The following is a 17,563-nucleotide window of genomic DNA, read 5'->3' as shown; positions in this document are numbered from 1 at the left end:
TCATTCTCTTTTCCCTTTCCTTTCTCTTCACTCTATTTTTGCTAACAGACACACCTATCACCTGCTACTAGCTGTTAAAACTTTGTGGAATCATATTCCTAGATATTTTTAAGTTAAGCTAATGAAAAGAAAAGTTGATATAGTTGTACTGTTCTTTATCAACGAGCAGTAAAAGAACCTTAATTAATCTTGTACATGGGATCCTTGAGTTTTCCACTGGAGATTAGGGAATCCAGAGTAGCTTTGTTTTGTATCAGGCAAAATGGATTAGCTAGATCTTTTTTTCTTCTGTTCCTGATGTTAATTTCTCTATGGTTTACAATCTCATTAGGAGTGGCTGTGAATAAAGGCTAACTGCTTTTCTATGAGAATATTATGTGGGAAAATTGAAAGGAGAAGGCCAACAGACAAGCTTTGTAATTTTTTTAGAATGCTGAAAACAGGGATCCATCTGTTTCAGGTTAGAAAGTTTCACATTTTTTTGTTTCATATAAATTGTAAAAGGGCCAGGAATCTGGAATTTTTACCATGAAAACTATTTTGCTGTTGATGTTTTATTTATTTGCCATTTCAATATGAGAGCCTGTTACTTAAACAGTTATAAATGATGCAGGAAAATTATGGGAATCTACATATCAGAAGGTGTACAAAAATCAATTTAGATTTTAGTCTGATCTTTTATCAGAAGTTAAGCCAAAATCTGTAACCTGCCTCTAACTTTCTTGAAGAGAGATGGAGTACCTTTTTGAGAATTGGTGACAGTCTACTAAGAAAAAATTTCTCGCGTGCCATGGTAATACAGAGCAGAGATAATCATTGATTAACGAATTAGTAACAATAATTAATGAATTTTTTAAGGAAAAAGGATGAGTCTTGTTGCTTACTTGTATTCATTGTTTGACTATTAATAAAATAAAAGGAGACAGATTGGAAAAAGGACAACCATGAGATTCAGCAGAGATACCAGAAATCTTCAGCAGCAAGCACAAAATGTTGGAGGATATCAGCCAATCAGGTAGCATGTATGGAATGAAGTAAGCAGTTGATGTTTTGGGTCAAGACCCTTCATTAAGTCCTGATGAAGGGTCTCAGTCCAAAAAAATTGACTACACCATTTCATAGATGCTGCCTGACTGGCTGAGTTTCTCCAGCATTTAGTTCATATTGCTCTTGAAATAAATGAAACATTTTAGAAAATCAGTTTCAAAATTTTTAATTTCCAAATATTATTATTGTATCTGTTTACTAACCAAATACTGATGGGTGCACCATGTGAGGTTTTTGAAACACATTATCCAACATCACTTGCTCTCACAACCCTGCTGTTCCCTGTGCAAACATCTCACTGTTCTCAGGTTGTAAAATATCATGATTTATTTGGCAGAAAAGATAATCATTATCTTTTTATTTATGAATAGGGGTTAAAGAATTGAGGGTTGGCACTACGTGCTGCTTGCCAACAAAATTTTTGCACATGCCATCTTGGGGTGTGGGTGCTGTAGGATTGCCACCCTTGTCTTGAACCTAAGCTAGTAGAGTGTAAGTAAGACAATCAGGAATAGGCTATTCATCCCTCTGAGGCAGCTGCACCATTCAATTAGATGAATCTTTTAATTCTGTTCTTTCCTGCATTAATTGCATATTCCTTAATAGTTTAAAATATCTGTATTGAATGTCAGTGATTCAGCTTCCATGGCCATTACAAGATTTACTATCTTCTGGGTGCAAAGAATTGTTTCTTCCCCCCCCCCCCCCCCATCTTGAATTGTAGATCCCTTATTTTGAAACTGATTCCTTATTCTCCACCATCTCAGGCATGGAACGTTTCAGATCCGTATCTACCCTGCCAAGCCTGTTAAGAATTTTGGATGTTTCAAGGAAGTAGCCTTTTATTTTTCTACAATGGAGAACATAGACACAAACTGCTTTACCTGATCTTTCTCAATCTATAATATGTATATCCTTCAATGATGAATATTCCAGATGTTATCTTGCTATTATGGAGCAAGATATCTCCACTCATAAAGTGATGTAGCATTTTATATTCAAATCCCCTTACAATAAGGGGCATTGTACCATTTGTTTTCCTGATGGTTTGTGCATTTTCAGTGTTTACATTTATTTTCAAAATAAGATTTGACTTTGTCTCAAGCTTGTGAAAAGGCAGGCAAGTGTATGTATTAACTTGTGACATAAAGGCCTTTGGCCATAAAGTTTTGAACTGTTTGGAGTTTTCTTTTTTGATCTACATTTCTATTTCATTGTTTGTCCATGTTAAAAATTGGAGCTGTCTTCACAAAAGATGTCTAACTGGATTTGTTTCTTAATTTAGTTCACTGTTCCATCACCTTTGGCTGGACTATTCATTTGAGATGTAAGGTATCAAAATGTATAGCATAATTTTGATGCCTGCAAAGTGGTAATCATAAGGATTTACTTATGGGCACCAGAAATGACATAAAAACAGCTTTAAAACAACTTCTTATAAATAAAACACTGACCACTTGAGATGGAAAATCTCAGTCGCTATAATGAGCATATTCTGTAACTTGGAGGTGGCATTATTTTCCCCTATGTTTTCAGTACTGTTTGAAGCCTAACTCATGTTTGTTTTGCATGGGTGGACAGGATTCAGAATGAATGCTTCTTCATGGCCAATGTTTCTGCTTAGAACATTAAATGGAGCAGAAATGGCCCCAGCATCTATATTTAAAAAGGTAAGAAATATCCTTTTCAAATAATACACAAAGTGTTGTTACCATTTTATCCAATGCCTTATTTTCTGTTGAACTCTTATTGATGTGCATTTAACCAACACTGCCCTCTTATCCCTTTAATTATTAAATTTAATATTTTATCGCTAGGCTGCGGTGTTCTAAAGCTTCTGCTCCTCATTTGAGGGTGTCATCCATCCTTGTAAATAATACAAGGATGTTTGCCATAGGGTGATGTTAGATTTGAAACTACTTGTGTTTGGCATAGGGTGAAAAGATTTGAATCTTCTTTCAAAATATATACTAATATTACCGTAAAATGATGTTGATTTAGGAAAATCCTTTAAATCATATTGAAGATTTTTAAAGCTTGAATACATAAAACTGGGTTGACTTTTCAGTACTGTATTAAGACAGCATTTCATTTTTCTAAACACCCTCTTAGATGGAGGGTGAAATTAGCAGAGTGAAATAGACATGAAATTCCTTTGCAAGGAGCAAGGAGGTCCCCTGGTGGCATGACTAAAATCCGTTTCTCAACTAGCATCACTAGAATAACAGATTATTTGGTTGCTATCCATTCGTGGCATCTTATTTCAGAGACTTCTCACATTTACTTCAGTATCAGTTACAGCACTTGAAAAGGAATGCATTTTTTGTGAAGAACTTCAGGACATAATGAAGCATTATTAAAAAGCAAGTATTGAGCTGTAGGAAATAGTACAACTATCTGTATTAATGACAAGATGCTTTCAAAGATTTATAAGATGCTTTGTAGCAGTAATATGCTTGGGTTGTATTTTCACTTGTGAATAAACTTACACTATAAACACAGGATCATTAGTCCAATTTAACAAATGGCAAGATGATATTTATACCTTAGAAGAGAGCACATCCTGGAGTAAAGCTTTTTTTTTTTCAGTATAGGATGCTGGGAGTACTATCTTCAGTCTGAGGAATTCATTTTGCTAAATATTGTCAACAAGGTTAACGCTTTACTACACAGTGCCCTAAAATTCATTAAATAATGTTTGATAACAGATCAAATGACACTGGGAGCACGTTTACCTGGAAAACCAACCAAATCTCTGGCACAAATAATCAAATCAGTAGCTGAATTCAGGAATTGAAGTTGTGAGTTCAGAGGTGATGATAAAATGTCACTTAATGGTAGCTGTTAATGCAAGCTGTTACTTGGCTATTCTCTTTTCGTAGTTTTTTTTAATGGCAGCAATGGATTTTGTGTCCTAAATGTAGTCCCTGCTGTACTGCTATTTGATTATACTGCCAATCCAGTCTAAGTTTAAGCTACAGTGCAAGACTTAAAATAAGTTCTCCATCCTAAATTATAATTTAAATTGATCTCTCCAGAAATCTTTCTCTTTCCTAAATTAGTCAAGCCTTTAAACATGTGGTTCTGAAAATGAACTGAAGAACTTAATATCTTCCTTTTCTTTGATTTAAATTTGATCCTGAATAAATTATACCAAGGTACCTAACCAGATCAAGCTGTAGAGGGTAAAGTGTTAAATTTTAAGAAGAGCCTAAAAAGAAGGCTTTGAAAAGTGAAGAAGTTTAGGGAAGCTTGTCTAGAGCTTAGTCTTTCAGCAACTAAATGGCATTGGTGCCCGTGGTGGAATAACTATAGTTCTAAATCACAACAGACCAGAATTAGAATGTATGTGAAATTGTGGGGCTAGAGGAGCTTGCTGAGTTTGGGAGTAGGGAAGCTATGGGGTGGGGGGGGGGGGGGGGAACTGAAAACATAATTAAAAAATAATACTGGAGCATTGCTTAACCTGACAAGTATAGTGTTACGAACCCCGTAACTGGGTTACTTACCAGCAAAGATAGAGACGTCCGTTGGAGTCTGGTGATACTATTTTTAACAGTATTTATTAGCAAAAATACACAAAAATAATATCAATGCAAATATACAGATAATATACGTCATCAATACTAAACCTAAAAGTGCGGCTGTAATAATAATCAATAAGAAACAAGCTCTATCGTTGTCTAAGGGATAATGAATTGTCCGATGGAAATCTAAAGTTCATTTCAGTTCATACAGGCTGCCATCATTTGTTTGTCGCTGTATTGCAATTGTTGGAGAGAGAGAGAGATAGATGAATGGAAACAGTTACCGCTAAGTGTTTTGCCAACCTTCCTTTATGATTTCGATCCGTCGATGTCTCGTTGTTGTGGCCGTTCAAGTGTGACCTCTCCTTTAGCTAAACCGTTCTTCTGTGATGAGCCTGCCACCCAGGCAAGGGAGGACACACACGAGCTCTCACCGGCTTCACTATAAAACGCTGTCACTGGATTTCTAGCGTTTCTCCTGGTGTGTCTAAGGGGTGTTCCCCAGACCCGTCTTTTATCCTCACTCACGGGGTCTCAGATGTCAATCAGGTTGGGATGATGCAATCCCTCAACCAGACCACTCTGGTTGTCCCCTGAGGGGTTTCAATGAATAGTACAGTACTCAATACACAGTTCCTTCTCCAAGAGACAATAGCAGTAATCAGTGGTTCCATTTCGCTTGTGTCAGGAGACATTCCACCTTGTTGTGTATTCTGCATTTCTCTCTCTCTCTCTCTGTCTCATTATTGACATGATGTGTATCTCTCTCATTTCCTGGGTCTCAGACCCGAAATAATAGCGATCCTGCGATTCTCAAAAAGGAGGGGGTGACTTTACACCCTTCGGCCCCTCAGAGTTGCTCCACATTCGTAACACCCCCATCCTTCTAAGGATTTTTACCACGGGTAAAAATTAACTAATACAGAGTCTTACAGAATTTCTGAATCTAACACAATACAAAAGAGTTTTCACTACAGAGTAATACAGTTATACATTCAAGTTAGCACCTAAACAGTTAGCGATTACATTGTCACTTCCTTTAATATCTTAATATCTTATATCAATAGATTCCTGTAGCATCAGACTCCAATTTAATAACCACCTATGTTTATTCCTTTTCTTCAGCAAAACAAAACTAAAGAGTTGTGATCTTAGCTTACGTGTATATTACAAAAGTTTATGCAAATACTAATCTTTATTTTACTTTCAAACTTAACAGTCAATCTTCCATGGTGTTGTCTTTATTATTTACATGCTTTGTCGAAATCCCTTAAAACCAGATCCTGTTATTTAAAGTGGCATCCCGTCAACCCTCGCCCCTTTTCCAGTTAACTCCCACGTGGTTAGCTTGCTTACCAGTGTAGAATAGGCTTTTGCATGCTCCTTTCATAGGAGTTATTTTATCAACAATGTTTTCCAAACTTAGCCCATTTTCTGAACTTCCACACAATTCGTTATTTTTAAGCAAGTCATTAGTTTTATCTTCAGCACCCTTCATTCTATTAGTTTTCAGTTTAATATCTGCAAGTGATCCCTCTTTGTCCAAACAACATTTCAAATTCTGCCTCTTCACAGCACACCCTTGAATAACATTAGTGCGTGGGGCACCTTTACATTCCAAATCAAACTGTAATTGATTCGCAGGCACCGTGGTAACAAGCCATTGTTTCTTCGGCCTGCTTACTGCTTCTGACACCAATCCAGACTTTAAATTTTCTTCATTCAACTTAGGAACTACACGTTTCCCTTCTCCTTCAATAATAATATCCACATCACCACCTTTTATCTCCTCACTAATTTTAACACACCTTTGAATACAAACAACTGGGAATTCTCACTTCCCACTATTACCAAGGTTAACCCTTTCTTCACTGAACCAAGTCCATCTGACCCACAAGGACTGCATTCCTTTTTAACTGAATCAGATACCTCAGACTTTTCCTGAGTTCCATTACTAGGTTCAGTACCATGTGCATCCACATCTTGAACACACTCAAACGGGACATCTGCCTCTTCCAGGCTTTCAATACCCGTCCCCTTTTCAAATTCTAAGTTCCCCTGATCCTCCCAGTTACTCTCTGGGCAACTCCCTTCCGGAGTAAACTCAACTCTGCGGGCTGAAACAACCTCATCTGCCAACCCAGCAGACTCTTTCAGCGTAACGGCATCCTTTTCATCTAGGACTGCCCTTATTTTATTATCGGGAACACATTTAAAATTTTCATCTTCTTCAAGCAGTTCTGTCAAGCCAGACAGATCATCCATGTCCAACCCTGGACCTTCTAACAGTCTTATCTGTTTCTCATTTTTACTCCGTGCCTCTATAAATTTCCTCCTGGCTAAGGGTAGGTCTACCTCCTCTCCTTTACTCTCTTTCACCTCCCTATTCTCCGTTTTACCACCCTCTAACCCCTCTTGGTACAGGGTTGGTAAAAATGTCTCAGCCAAATCGATACTGGGCTAATTTAAACTGGTCTCTTTCTCAGCTGTCTTTCTCGACATGCTGCGAGTGATCGCGCATGCAGGATAGATCTTGGAATCTAGGGGCAGGTCCTCAACACTTACAGGCTTGCTCGTCAGCTCCATTGCTGACCAGACCTCACCACCGGCTAAATCGTTACCCAGAAGGACGTCCACGTCAGTTCTCGGAAATTCTAATCGCACCCCTATTTCAACTGGTCCAGATACCAGCTCACAATTTATAATGATCCTATGCAAAGGCACAGCTTCTGTCCCTTTTCCTATGCCTCTCAAAGCTACCTCTCCAGTCTCAGGACCAAAATCTAGTACCTTACTGAGAATCAATGACTGCTCAGCTCCAGTATCTCTCCAGATCCGCGCTGGAACTGGTGTTTCTCCCTCTTTCACAGACACGGTCCCTTCTGAAATAAATTTCTCACACCCCTCTCATATTCTATCTACCTGGGGCTTTCTTGTCGGATTTACTGATGAACACAATACACCCTGTAGGGACTGCTGCTTTCCCTTTTCCTGTCTCCTTCCTCGGAGCAAAGCACTTAGATGCAATATGACCCACCTTTCCACAATTAAAACAGGTCAAGCCAGGACCCCTCCTGCCATCTTGCCTTTCTTCCTCCTTATTTTTACCACTAGCTTCCGGCTGAATCTCTGCCTCAGGAGGCGGGCTTTCTCTACTGTTCCTACGGTCTTTCTGGTAACTCTTATTCAAGGAAAACTTTGTCTTGTGGGTTAGGGCATATTCATCTGCGAACCTGGCAAATTTGGATATGGACTTATTCGGCTTCTCGTTCAAATACATCCGGATATCATCTGAAACACAACCTTTAAATTCCTCAATCAGAATTAACTCCCTTAAACGCCGAAAATCTTCTTCCACCATTTCTGCTGCACACCAGCGATCCAAGAGCACACCCTTCTCATAGGCAAACTCTGCATACGTCTGAGTCCACACTTCCTTTAAATTTCTGAACTTTTGTCTATAGGCCTCAGGTACCAATTCGTAGGCCCGAAGAATGGCCTGCTTTACTTCCTCGTACTTCTCATACTCCTCCTCGTCCACAGACAATGCCGCATATGCTTGTTGTGCCTTCCCTTTTAACACACTTTGTAACAACGCCACCCACTGATCTCTGGGCCACTTCTGACTCACTGCCACCTTTTCAAAATGCAAGAAATAACTATCAACATCCGTCTCCTCGAACGGAGGTACTAACCTAAACTCCCTACTAACATTAAACTTCTCCATGTCCAGCTCATGTTTCCTCTGTTTCTCCTTCTCCTCATACTCCCTCTGCTTTTCAGCTCTTTCCTTTTCAGCTCTTTCCTTCTCCTTTTCGGCTCTTTCCTTCTCCTTTTCGGCTCTTTCCTTCTCCTTTTCAGCTCTTTCCTTCTCCTTTTCAGCTGCTTCCAGCTGTTTTAACCTAATTTCATGCTCCCTCTGCTTTTCAGCTCTTTCCTTCTCTCTTTTCACCTCTAACTCCTTTAGCTGGAGCTCAAACTCCCTCTGCTTTTCAGCTCTTTCCTTCTCCTTTTCAGCTGCTTCCAGCTGTTTAAACTTAATTTCATGCTCCAACCTTAATTTTTCCAACTCTAACTGAACCTTCCCACTAGCTGGTACCTTTTCAGGGATCTGTTCCACTACCTCAGCCGAAAACACATTCTTCTCAATATAATGCTGAGTTACGACCCTCCGCATCTCCTGCTTTTTCATTGACAACCTCACCTCTGCGAGATTTAGTCCTTTCGCAATATTTATCAAGTCCAACTTTGTGGCAGCCTCTAGCGCCTCTGGAGTCGGGTTTTTTATAAATTTGTCTACGTCCATCTTTGCTGGTTTCCCGCTGGTTACCCGTGCAACCAGATCCAAGTCTGAACTTAAAAGCCCGATTTACTGGCCCTCCAATTTGGTATCAAATCTCGAGATGAGGCCCCAAGTTGTTACGAACTCCGTAACTGGGTTACTTACCAGCAAAGATAGAGACGTCCGTTGGAGTCTGGAGATACTATTTTTAACAGTATTTATTAGCAAAAATACACAAAAATAATATCAATGCAAATACGCAGATTATACGTCGTCAATACTAAACCTAAAAGTGCGGCTGTAATAATAATCAATAAGAAACAAGCTCTATCGTTGTCTAAGGGATAATGAATTGTCCGATGGAAATCTAAAGTTCATTTCAGTTCATACAGGCTGCCATCATTTGTTTGTCACTGTGTTGCAATTGTTGGAGAGAGAGCAAGATAGAAGAATGGGAACAGTTACTGCTAAATGTCTTGCCAACCTTCCTTTATGATTTCGATCCGTCGGTGTCTCGTTGTTGTGGCCGTTCAAGTGTGACCTCTCCTTTAGCTAAACCGTTCTTCCGTGATGAGCCCGCCACCCAGGCAAGGGAGGACACACACGAGCTCTCACTGGCTTCGCTATAAAACGCTGTCACTGGATTTCTAGCGTTTCTCCTGGTGTGTCTAAGGGGTGTTCCCCAGACCCGTCTTTTATCCTCACTCACGGGGTCTCAGATGTCAATCAGGTTGGGATGATGCAATCCCTCAACCAGACCACTCTGGTTGTCCCCTGAGGGGTTTCAATGAATAGTACAGTACTCAATACACAGTTCCTTCTCCAAGAGACAATAGCAGTAATCAGTGGTTCCATTTCGCTTGTGTCAGGAGACATTCCACCTTGTTGTGTATTCTGCATTTCTCTCTCTCTCTCTCTGTCTCATTATTGACATGATGTGTATCTCTCTCATTTCCTGGGTCTCAGACCCGAAATAATAGCGATCCTGCGATTCTCAAAAAGGAGAGGGTGACTTTGCACCCTTTGGCCCCTCAGAGTTGCTCCACATTCGTAACAATAGTTAAGCAAAATTTAACATGAGATAGGTTGCAAGCAACAAAGATGTTTAGAACCTATCCCAAACTACCCTGCTTCATCATGATTAAACAAGGAGACGAACATATGTGCATTGGAATAGTTGTCGTGCAGTAACTCTGGCATGGATGAGGACTTTAACAATTGATAAACTAAGATTGGGTTGAATTTGAATAATGTTATAGAATTGGTAGTACTTGGTCTTAGTGATGTGATGCATATGTAGATGAAGTTCAACTTCAGTTAGGTATGATAAAATTATGAATAATTCAGCTCATTTAAATTATTGTTAGGGATATGGATAAAATTGCATTTTATGTCAAAGATGATAGGGGCCCTTTAGTTGCAGGAAATTTGTGCTTATCTGTTACTGCAATTAAAATTAATTGTCTGGCATTTTAGAGGGAATAAAGAAGTTGAAAAAGGCAGTGTTGAGATAGAGCTGGATATGCTTACATGGATTTGTAGGATTATATTTTTTGTGGACAGGTATGGAATGTTATATTTATGAATCTGTTGGACAAAAATTGCTCAATTAGTGAATCTGCTCTTGAACCTCAGTACTTTCTTGTTCCTCTTTTGTTTTTCATGTTTCTTTCAACAAAGGACACCATTTAAGTTTTAACCTTGTAACTGCAATCATACTTGATTGAAGAAATGTTTAATTTTGCATTCAAAAACACTGAAGAATGATGCCAAGCCTCTATTACTTACTTTTACACTTAAGTTAATGTTTAGTTAAAGTTTTAATAAATTTTAAATGAATGCATACACTTAAAAATTATACTTCTCTTCTCTTGGAGGAACCTCCCAGTCCACAGCATAATAATTTCAAAGTTGGTATGAAACTGGAAGCCGTGGACCGGAAAAATCCTCATCTGATTTGTCCAGCAACTATCAGTGAAGTGAAAGGAGATGACATTTTTATAACATTTGATGGTTGGAGAGGTGCTTTCGACTACTGGTGCAAATATGACTCTCGTGATATTTTTCCAGTGGGATGGTGTGCTATGACAGGAGATAGTCTCCAGCCACCTGGCAATAGGGGTAAGTTTTAAACTGAATATTGTTTGTTTTAAAGTTTTGTGAGGAAGATACATTTTGGTATGTTTAACAGAGATTTGCTTAATTGTAGAATTATTAGTTGGTCACCTGGCCAATTTTCATACTTCAACCAAAATCTCACAAGATTATCCTTAATTCTTATTACGATGTCAAGTAAATTGCCTTGTCACCTTCTCTGACATTACAGCAATGATTATAACTCAGTAGCAAATCTTGAAGCCATTAGGTTTGCTATAGAAATGCAAGCTAGTTTTAGTTTAATTTAGACTTTTAATTTATTGTTATTTAGCTGTAGACAACCTTCTTGAAAATTTCAGATATGGGAGCCAGTAAAAAAATTTCTGTGTTTACTGGTTACTCTTAATTTGCCTTGAAGAGTTGATGATAAACACTGAATGTTGTAATGAATTCTGATAAATAATCAGGAAAGTGTAAGATGTTTAACTATTGATTATCCAAAACTGGAAATTGATTTCCAAGTTGACATGGTGTCATTCTTTGATAAAAGTTTGAAATAATAACATCTTCAGGTGATTTTTATACTGATATCAATTCACGGACAGTTTCAGAGTAGATGGTGAAGCATGGAATTCAGGGATGGAGATTTGGGAAACTGTTGGGAGAAGTGTGTGAGTGATGGGCAAAGGATGAGGAAGAGGGAAAGGGTGGGAGAGGAGAATGACTAAGAGTGATGGGGCCAGTTGGATCAGAAGGAGAGAGTAACAAAAATAGGGAGGGAAGGGTTTGGAGTTAACGGTTCTGTGTTAGATGGGAATTATTGTGATTTGAGAGCTAGGCTTAACTTGTAAGGTGTATGTATTCGTGTATATGTTATACTAGCTAATTAAATCAATGACTGAGTTTTCAGTTATTTCAGTTGCTCTATGGCTTAGATTGAAGATACTTTAAGACTCTTCCCATATGACAGTGCACATTAAATGAAATCTTAAGTAAAATCAGATGGTTAGAATATTTGGATTGTGTTTCATTTTCCTTTATTAAAATCTAGCTTTAAAAAAACTTGAGTATCATTTGCTTTGTTTCAGAAATTTAATTGTCAGAGAATTCTTAAATATTGTTTGTTTTGGAAATCCACAAGTGTTGTTTAAAAAGGTTGAATAAATTGAAAGCTCTAATTCATAATGTTTTGACACTTAGTTGGTTCTGATTAGCTTTCATTTATTTCATAGAACTCATGAGGATCAGACCATGTTTAGTTGAGTTGCATATTGAAATGACACTCAGGAGTCACTATAGTTGCACACAAGCACTATGAATGTGAAAGGGAGGGAAGGCACTGCATTCAAATATCAGCCAATAAGACAAAGGCTCTTTGTTTTCATGGGAATCTAGTAACAACATGGGCACAGTGTGTGGAATGAACAATTGAACTCTAACTGGCAGGCATTAGAGTGACATTTTCTGAAAAGGTCTGAACTATTGATCTGTCACTCCAACAAAACAGCTTTATGTTTTTTTAAAACCCTGCCTATTGATCATATATATCAAGACTCCTAACAATAATATGTAATGCTCAGTGTTGTAGATTAATTTCTTTCTTTATTTGAGGTTGTTAAAATATTTATTTTGCTATGATATTGACTGATAAATCCTGGAATTTATAATTTGAATTCAATTTAATATTTTTAAAGGTAGCTGATCTTTTGTTAAACATGGCAGAATAATAGTTCAATTTCAATTTCAAATTTTAAGTTTTGGTAAGATGCTTAGAAGTAGCTCTATGTGCAAGCTTAACCTTGAATAGATGAAGTATTCAAATTAATGTATGGATATGAATTCTTGCATGCTGCAAATTACCTAGGAGATAGTTACATGCAAATTTCCAGCCCTGTAACTGTCAAATATGTTCCTTTAATGTGAAGGCTTGAGAGTCTAATCTGTAAACTACTGCACTTTACAGCTTCCTCTTAATTGTGGCAAATTTGTTTTGGGTAAATAATTTATGATCATTTTGTTTAATATTCATGTGACCTTGTAAAATATGATCAATTGAAAAACAAGGTGAAAATTAATTATTGATGAATTATTTGACCACATCTAATTTCTATAGGATTTGCAAAGGCATATTTGGGTTTTAATTTTTAGTTGCTATAATAAGTGTGTTCTATATGAGAGAGCTGTGAAATGAATGTTGCCTGTATCCCCATTTGGTAACATAATCAGAGATTTATGTAAATGTCAAAACCTGTTTTACTGACTGTAAAGCTACCAATGCATGAGAATTTGATGCAAGTGTTTCTGGTTTTGTTTTAGTATACATTTTAGAATGGCAACCGTTGTCTGCAAATGCAGATGACCAATTTGAGTTTCTGCCTTTTGTGGATCTGTGACCCATTTTAACCTTTTAGCCTTCTGCAAAATCAGGGGTGAAGATAGTGGGAGCAGGTGACTGATGAACACTGTCTCTAGCCTGCACACGGTATACAGATTAGTTTAAAATTCAGCACTTTTCTACCATCCCCCCACATCCCCCAGATCCCCAAACTAATGCAAATATCGTCACCGTGCTATTTGGCAATCAAGCTTCAGTCAGTATGGGCTTTGTGGATGGGTTGGTAGGCAAAAAAAGTACAGTCGACAGAGGAAATTTAGAAGGGAAATGTGGGATTTTTAAGCTCATAGGAGTTGGTCTCAATAGGAGATGCACCTAAAATCAAACCACGGTAAATGTTACTGAAGCATATATATTTCTTATTTTAATTCTTTTAAATGAACAAAGCTGCCTCACCTTTGTTGTTTGCCTGTGTAGCTTTTGTTTGATAAGAGTGCTTAAATCCAAATGTGCAATAAATGTTGTTGCAATAGGCTTAGAGCCTGGACTGGTGATCAAAAATTGATATATATTCTAATGCAGTTGGTGAATATTTTTTGTATTTTGTACTATTAATAATTATAAATGCATGATGCAGTATAACTTTAATATCAAACATTTCCAATCCTGAGCTTATTGTGATAGAATTTAACTTAATTAAAAATTTGAAAGATTAATTTGTTTCTTAGATTTGATTTTTTTGTTTTGAAACAAGATCATACCATTTGCTAAAGTTTAATTCATTCTAACATTTTAGTAAAATTATTCATGTTCATTGTTAAAATTATTATTTAATTAAAACAGTTGCTCATTGTGAGAAGAGTGAATTATTTGTTAAAGTGGATGGCAAAATAGTTTTCTTATTGTTGCTGTGTTTTTAAGTAGATGCTTGAATGGAGCAGTAATGGATGTGTTTGGTATATTGATTGTGAAATATTATTTCATATATCACAATACTCTGGTCATCAGCTGTCTCATGTCAATTGCAGAATAATTGTATTTCTCAATTTAAACAGAAATTTAAAATAGTCAGAAAAAGACAATGTATCATTAAATGAAACAAACCGTGAAATATTACAAATTCCAATTTTGCACTATTTACCAAGGTCCTACTTGTGAACTAAAATAAATTGGCTTTGTGACATCACTTAAAAATTCAACAAATTAATATATTTGCACACTTTGTTTTCCCCTCAGTATTGTTCAGTTTTCCATGCTGAGTTATTTAGAGGCAATGCATCTAGTTCATGAGGTTGTTTGGGTTAGACAATAAACTCTGTTGGGGAAAGTATAGTTGCTACGTTCTGCCTGAACCTCTTGGTTCTACAGTGAATAATCTCCCATCCCTCTTGGTGGCTAATGAAAGATTTTTTAAGTTCATTCATGTAGTAAGAGATTGCTGTCAAGCCACCATTTATTGCTCATCGCAAATGACAGTTGAGGTATTTGAGCCACAAAGGTGCATGTAGTGCAGGTACTGTGAATGATAGTATTCCATTCCTCCTTGGCCTTGACAATCAAACATTTTCCTTTGTGCTTTTCAACGTTTTCCATTTTTTTACTATGATTCGTCGATAAAAGAACAGCACACACAAATTCCTGGAGGAATTTGGCAAGTTGAACATAATCTATGGAGAGGAGTGGTCAAAGCTTCAAGCCGAGATCCTTCATCTGGACTGGGTCTCCAAAGGGTCCTGCCGAAGGGTCTCGGCCCAAAACGTCGACTGTACTTTTTTCCATAAATGCTACCTGGCCTGCTGAGTTCCTCCAGCATTTTGTGTGTGTTATTGGGACTGGGGCTCAGCTAAAAATGTTTATTCCTCCCCCTTGATGCTGGCTGAACTACCTGCTGAGGTCCTCCAGCATTGTGTGTTGCTCTGGATTAATGGCATCTGCAGATTCTCTTGTGTTTATTCATCAGCAAAGCCCTTCTTTCTGGTAGTAAATGTCACAAAAGATACTGTCACAGAATCCTTGGTTAGGACACTGCAGATCAGCAGAAATACACACTGCAGCCATAGTCTGCCATAATCCATGTAGGTGACAGATAATCTGTTGTATTCAGCTTCTTGAGTATTTCAAAAATATACTCTTCCAGATCGGTGTAGGGTATCATAATACATGACCAACTTAGAAGCAAAGATAACCCTGTAGTTGTACTGTTTAAGTATCTGGTCTAGTTAAATTTCACTTTAGCTGTGAACAACAGAATGGTGAGATATCGGTGATGGTAATGCCATTGTCGTTGGGAAGTGGTTTAATGTTCTCTTGTAATCATTTGCCTGATGCATTGTGCAAATGCTACTTGCCAGTCATTAGCTGAAGCCTAAATGTTACTCTCAACCTTAACACATATAAAAATCTGTTGGTGCTGGAGAGGGTGCAGAAAGATTCACTGGAATGTTATCCGGGATGGAGTATTTTAATTGAGCAGAGACTTGAGAGGCTAGGTCTATTTTCCCTGGAATGGAGGAGGTTAAGATGGAGGAACTGGTTATAAAATTGAGGATATAGGCAGTGTAGACTGCAATAAACTTTTCCCCATATTGGAGGCAGGTAATTCCAGAGGTCATAGATTTAGGGCAAGAACAAAGAGATCAAAGGGATCTGGTGGGGGTTGAGCTTTTTCACCCAGAGAGTGGTGAGTTCCTGAAAAACACTGCCTGAGAGATTAGTTTACGCCTAGTTGCTGATGGTCTTTAAGAGGTATCTAGGTTTCTTGAATTGACCAATCATAGAAGGCGATGAACTAAATACTGGGTTAATGCAGATGGTTGCCCACTGATCGACTTAGATGTAATAGGCCGGTGGCCTGTTTCCATACTCCAGTTATTCATCTTCTACGGCACTTGTGTGCTGGGCTTTTCTTTAGGCTTTTCTTTAGCTCTCCTGTTATTTCAGTTTATCTTTATTCCTGATTACTGGATGCACAGAGCCAAATTTGAGCTGGTGGGTTTGTTACTGTGCTGTATGACTCTATAAATGATTCAAATGTGAATACTAGAGGCATGATCATAGAACACCTTTGTTACTGTGTCACTCATCGTGCTCCTATTATAGTTTAGATTTAGTTCATATCCTTTGTTTTTTGAGGCTACACTAAGTAGAATTTCATTTTTATGTCTGACCGGTGTTTCTTTTGGTCTTCTGCACATGATTGAGGCTCATTTGATTTCCTGGCTTAATAGTAATGTTAGAGTGAAGATTATCTGACCTAATGATATTTTAGATGTGGTGGAATTGTGGGAGGAGTACTGCTGGGACCACAGCACCTGATTTTATTCTATCTCTGTCTTCCTGGTGAGACAGAACACTATGATGGAATTGCCTGGGATAATGCCTAAAAGCTTTGATTGTGATGATCTATATCAAACTTGACTAGTGTTTGAATTAGATCACTTATTCTTATAGGTCTTAGTTGGGCGTGCCTCTCTTAGTACAAATACGAAGTATGATATCTGACATCTGTTCAGTTATATATAATAAAACTCTTGATATTCCAACAGCCTTGCTAATGACATACGCATATTTTCCAGACTGTTGCATGTTATTGGATTTGTACATCAACACACTTTTAATTAGCTTTTTTTTTCTAGAGATGTTACAAGCAAACAATAAATTTTCCCGTGAACCTGGTAAGATTCCTTATAAAAAGATGATTGTGGACCAAATCTGGCACAACCAAGGGAGTCGGATATCAGTTTTACTGTCTATAACTGAACATGTGTCAGACATCAATAATAGTATTTGTACTAACAGAGGAAATGGTGCCTGCTATGTTTAAAGTGAATGAGGGAATCAGGCCCCAGTGATTTCAAACTGACTGTGGGAAAAGGGCTATTATGGTGAGCCGATATTTAACTTAGGGATTTCTGAACAATTGGATTGCAGATTATTGGAGTTTTACTCTTTTGTGAACTGCTAGGATAGTTCAGAGGGCAGTTAAGTCAACCACACTTGGGCCTAGAGTTCATAACCATGTGATGCATGCAAAATGTTGGAGGAATTCAGCAGGCCAGGCAGCATCTATAGAGAAGAGTACAGTCGATGTTTCAGGCTGAGACCCCTTTAAAGGGTCTGGGCCCAAAACATCAACTGTACTCTTTTCCATAGATGGTCTGTTGAGTTCCTCCAGCATTTTGTGCATGTTTCTTGGATTTCCAGCATCTGCAGATTTTCTCTCGTTTGTGAATGTGGCTCAGTTAGAAATTACAACAGGTTTAAGGACCATATGGA

The 17,563-nt window shown here is 37.8% G+C and overlaps 2 protein-coding genes across 3 annotated transcripts in view; one reads left to right on the top strand and one right to left on the bottom strand.

Annotated features, from left to right (window-relative positions):
• Nucleotides 1-17,563, bottom strand: part of cdkl5 (cyclin dependent kinase like 5) — a 533,184-nt gene that overhangs the window by 384,607 nt on the left and 131,014 nt on the right. The window lies entirely within an intron of this gene.
• The window catches only part of scml2 (Scm polycomb group protein like 2), a 132,797-nt gene that overhangs the window by 54,311 nt on the left and 60,923 nt on the right, over nucleotides 1-17,563 (top strand). For both annotated transcript variants that reach the window (XM_073045864.1, XM_073045865.1), the window contains 2 exons: nucleotides 2,629-2,717; nucleotides 10,734-10,977. In XM_073045864.1, the coding sequence (XP_072901965.1) occupies nucleotides 2,629-2,717; nucleotides 10,734-10,977 (333 nt within the window). The remainder of the gene's footprint in view (nucleotides 1-2,628; nucleotides 2,718-10,733; nucleotides 10,978-17,563) is intronic.

Source organism: Hemitrygon akajei, chromosome 5 (assembly GCF_048418815.1).
Source record: "Hemitrygon akajei chromosome 5, sHemAka1.3, whole genome shotgun sequence".
Taxonomy (NCBI): domain Eukaryota; kingdom Metazoa; phylum Chordata; class Chondrichthyes; order Myliobatiformes; family Dasyatidae; genus Hemitrygon; species Hemitrygon akajei.
This window is presented reverse-complemented; position numbering and strand designations above follow the sequence as displayed.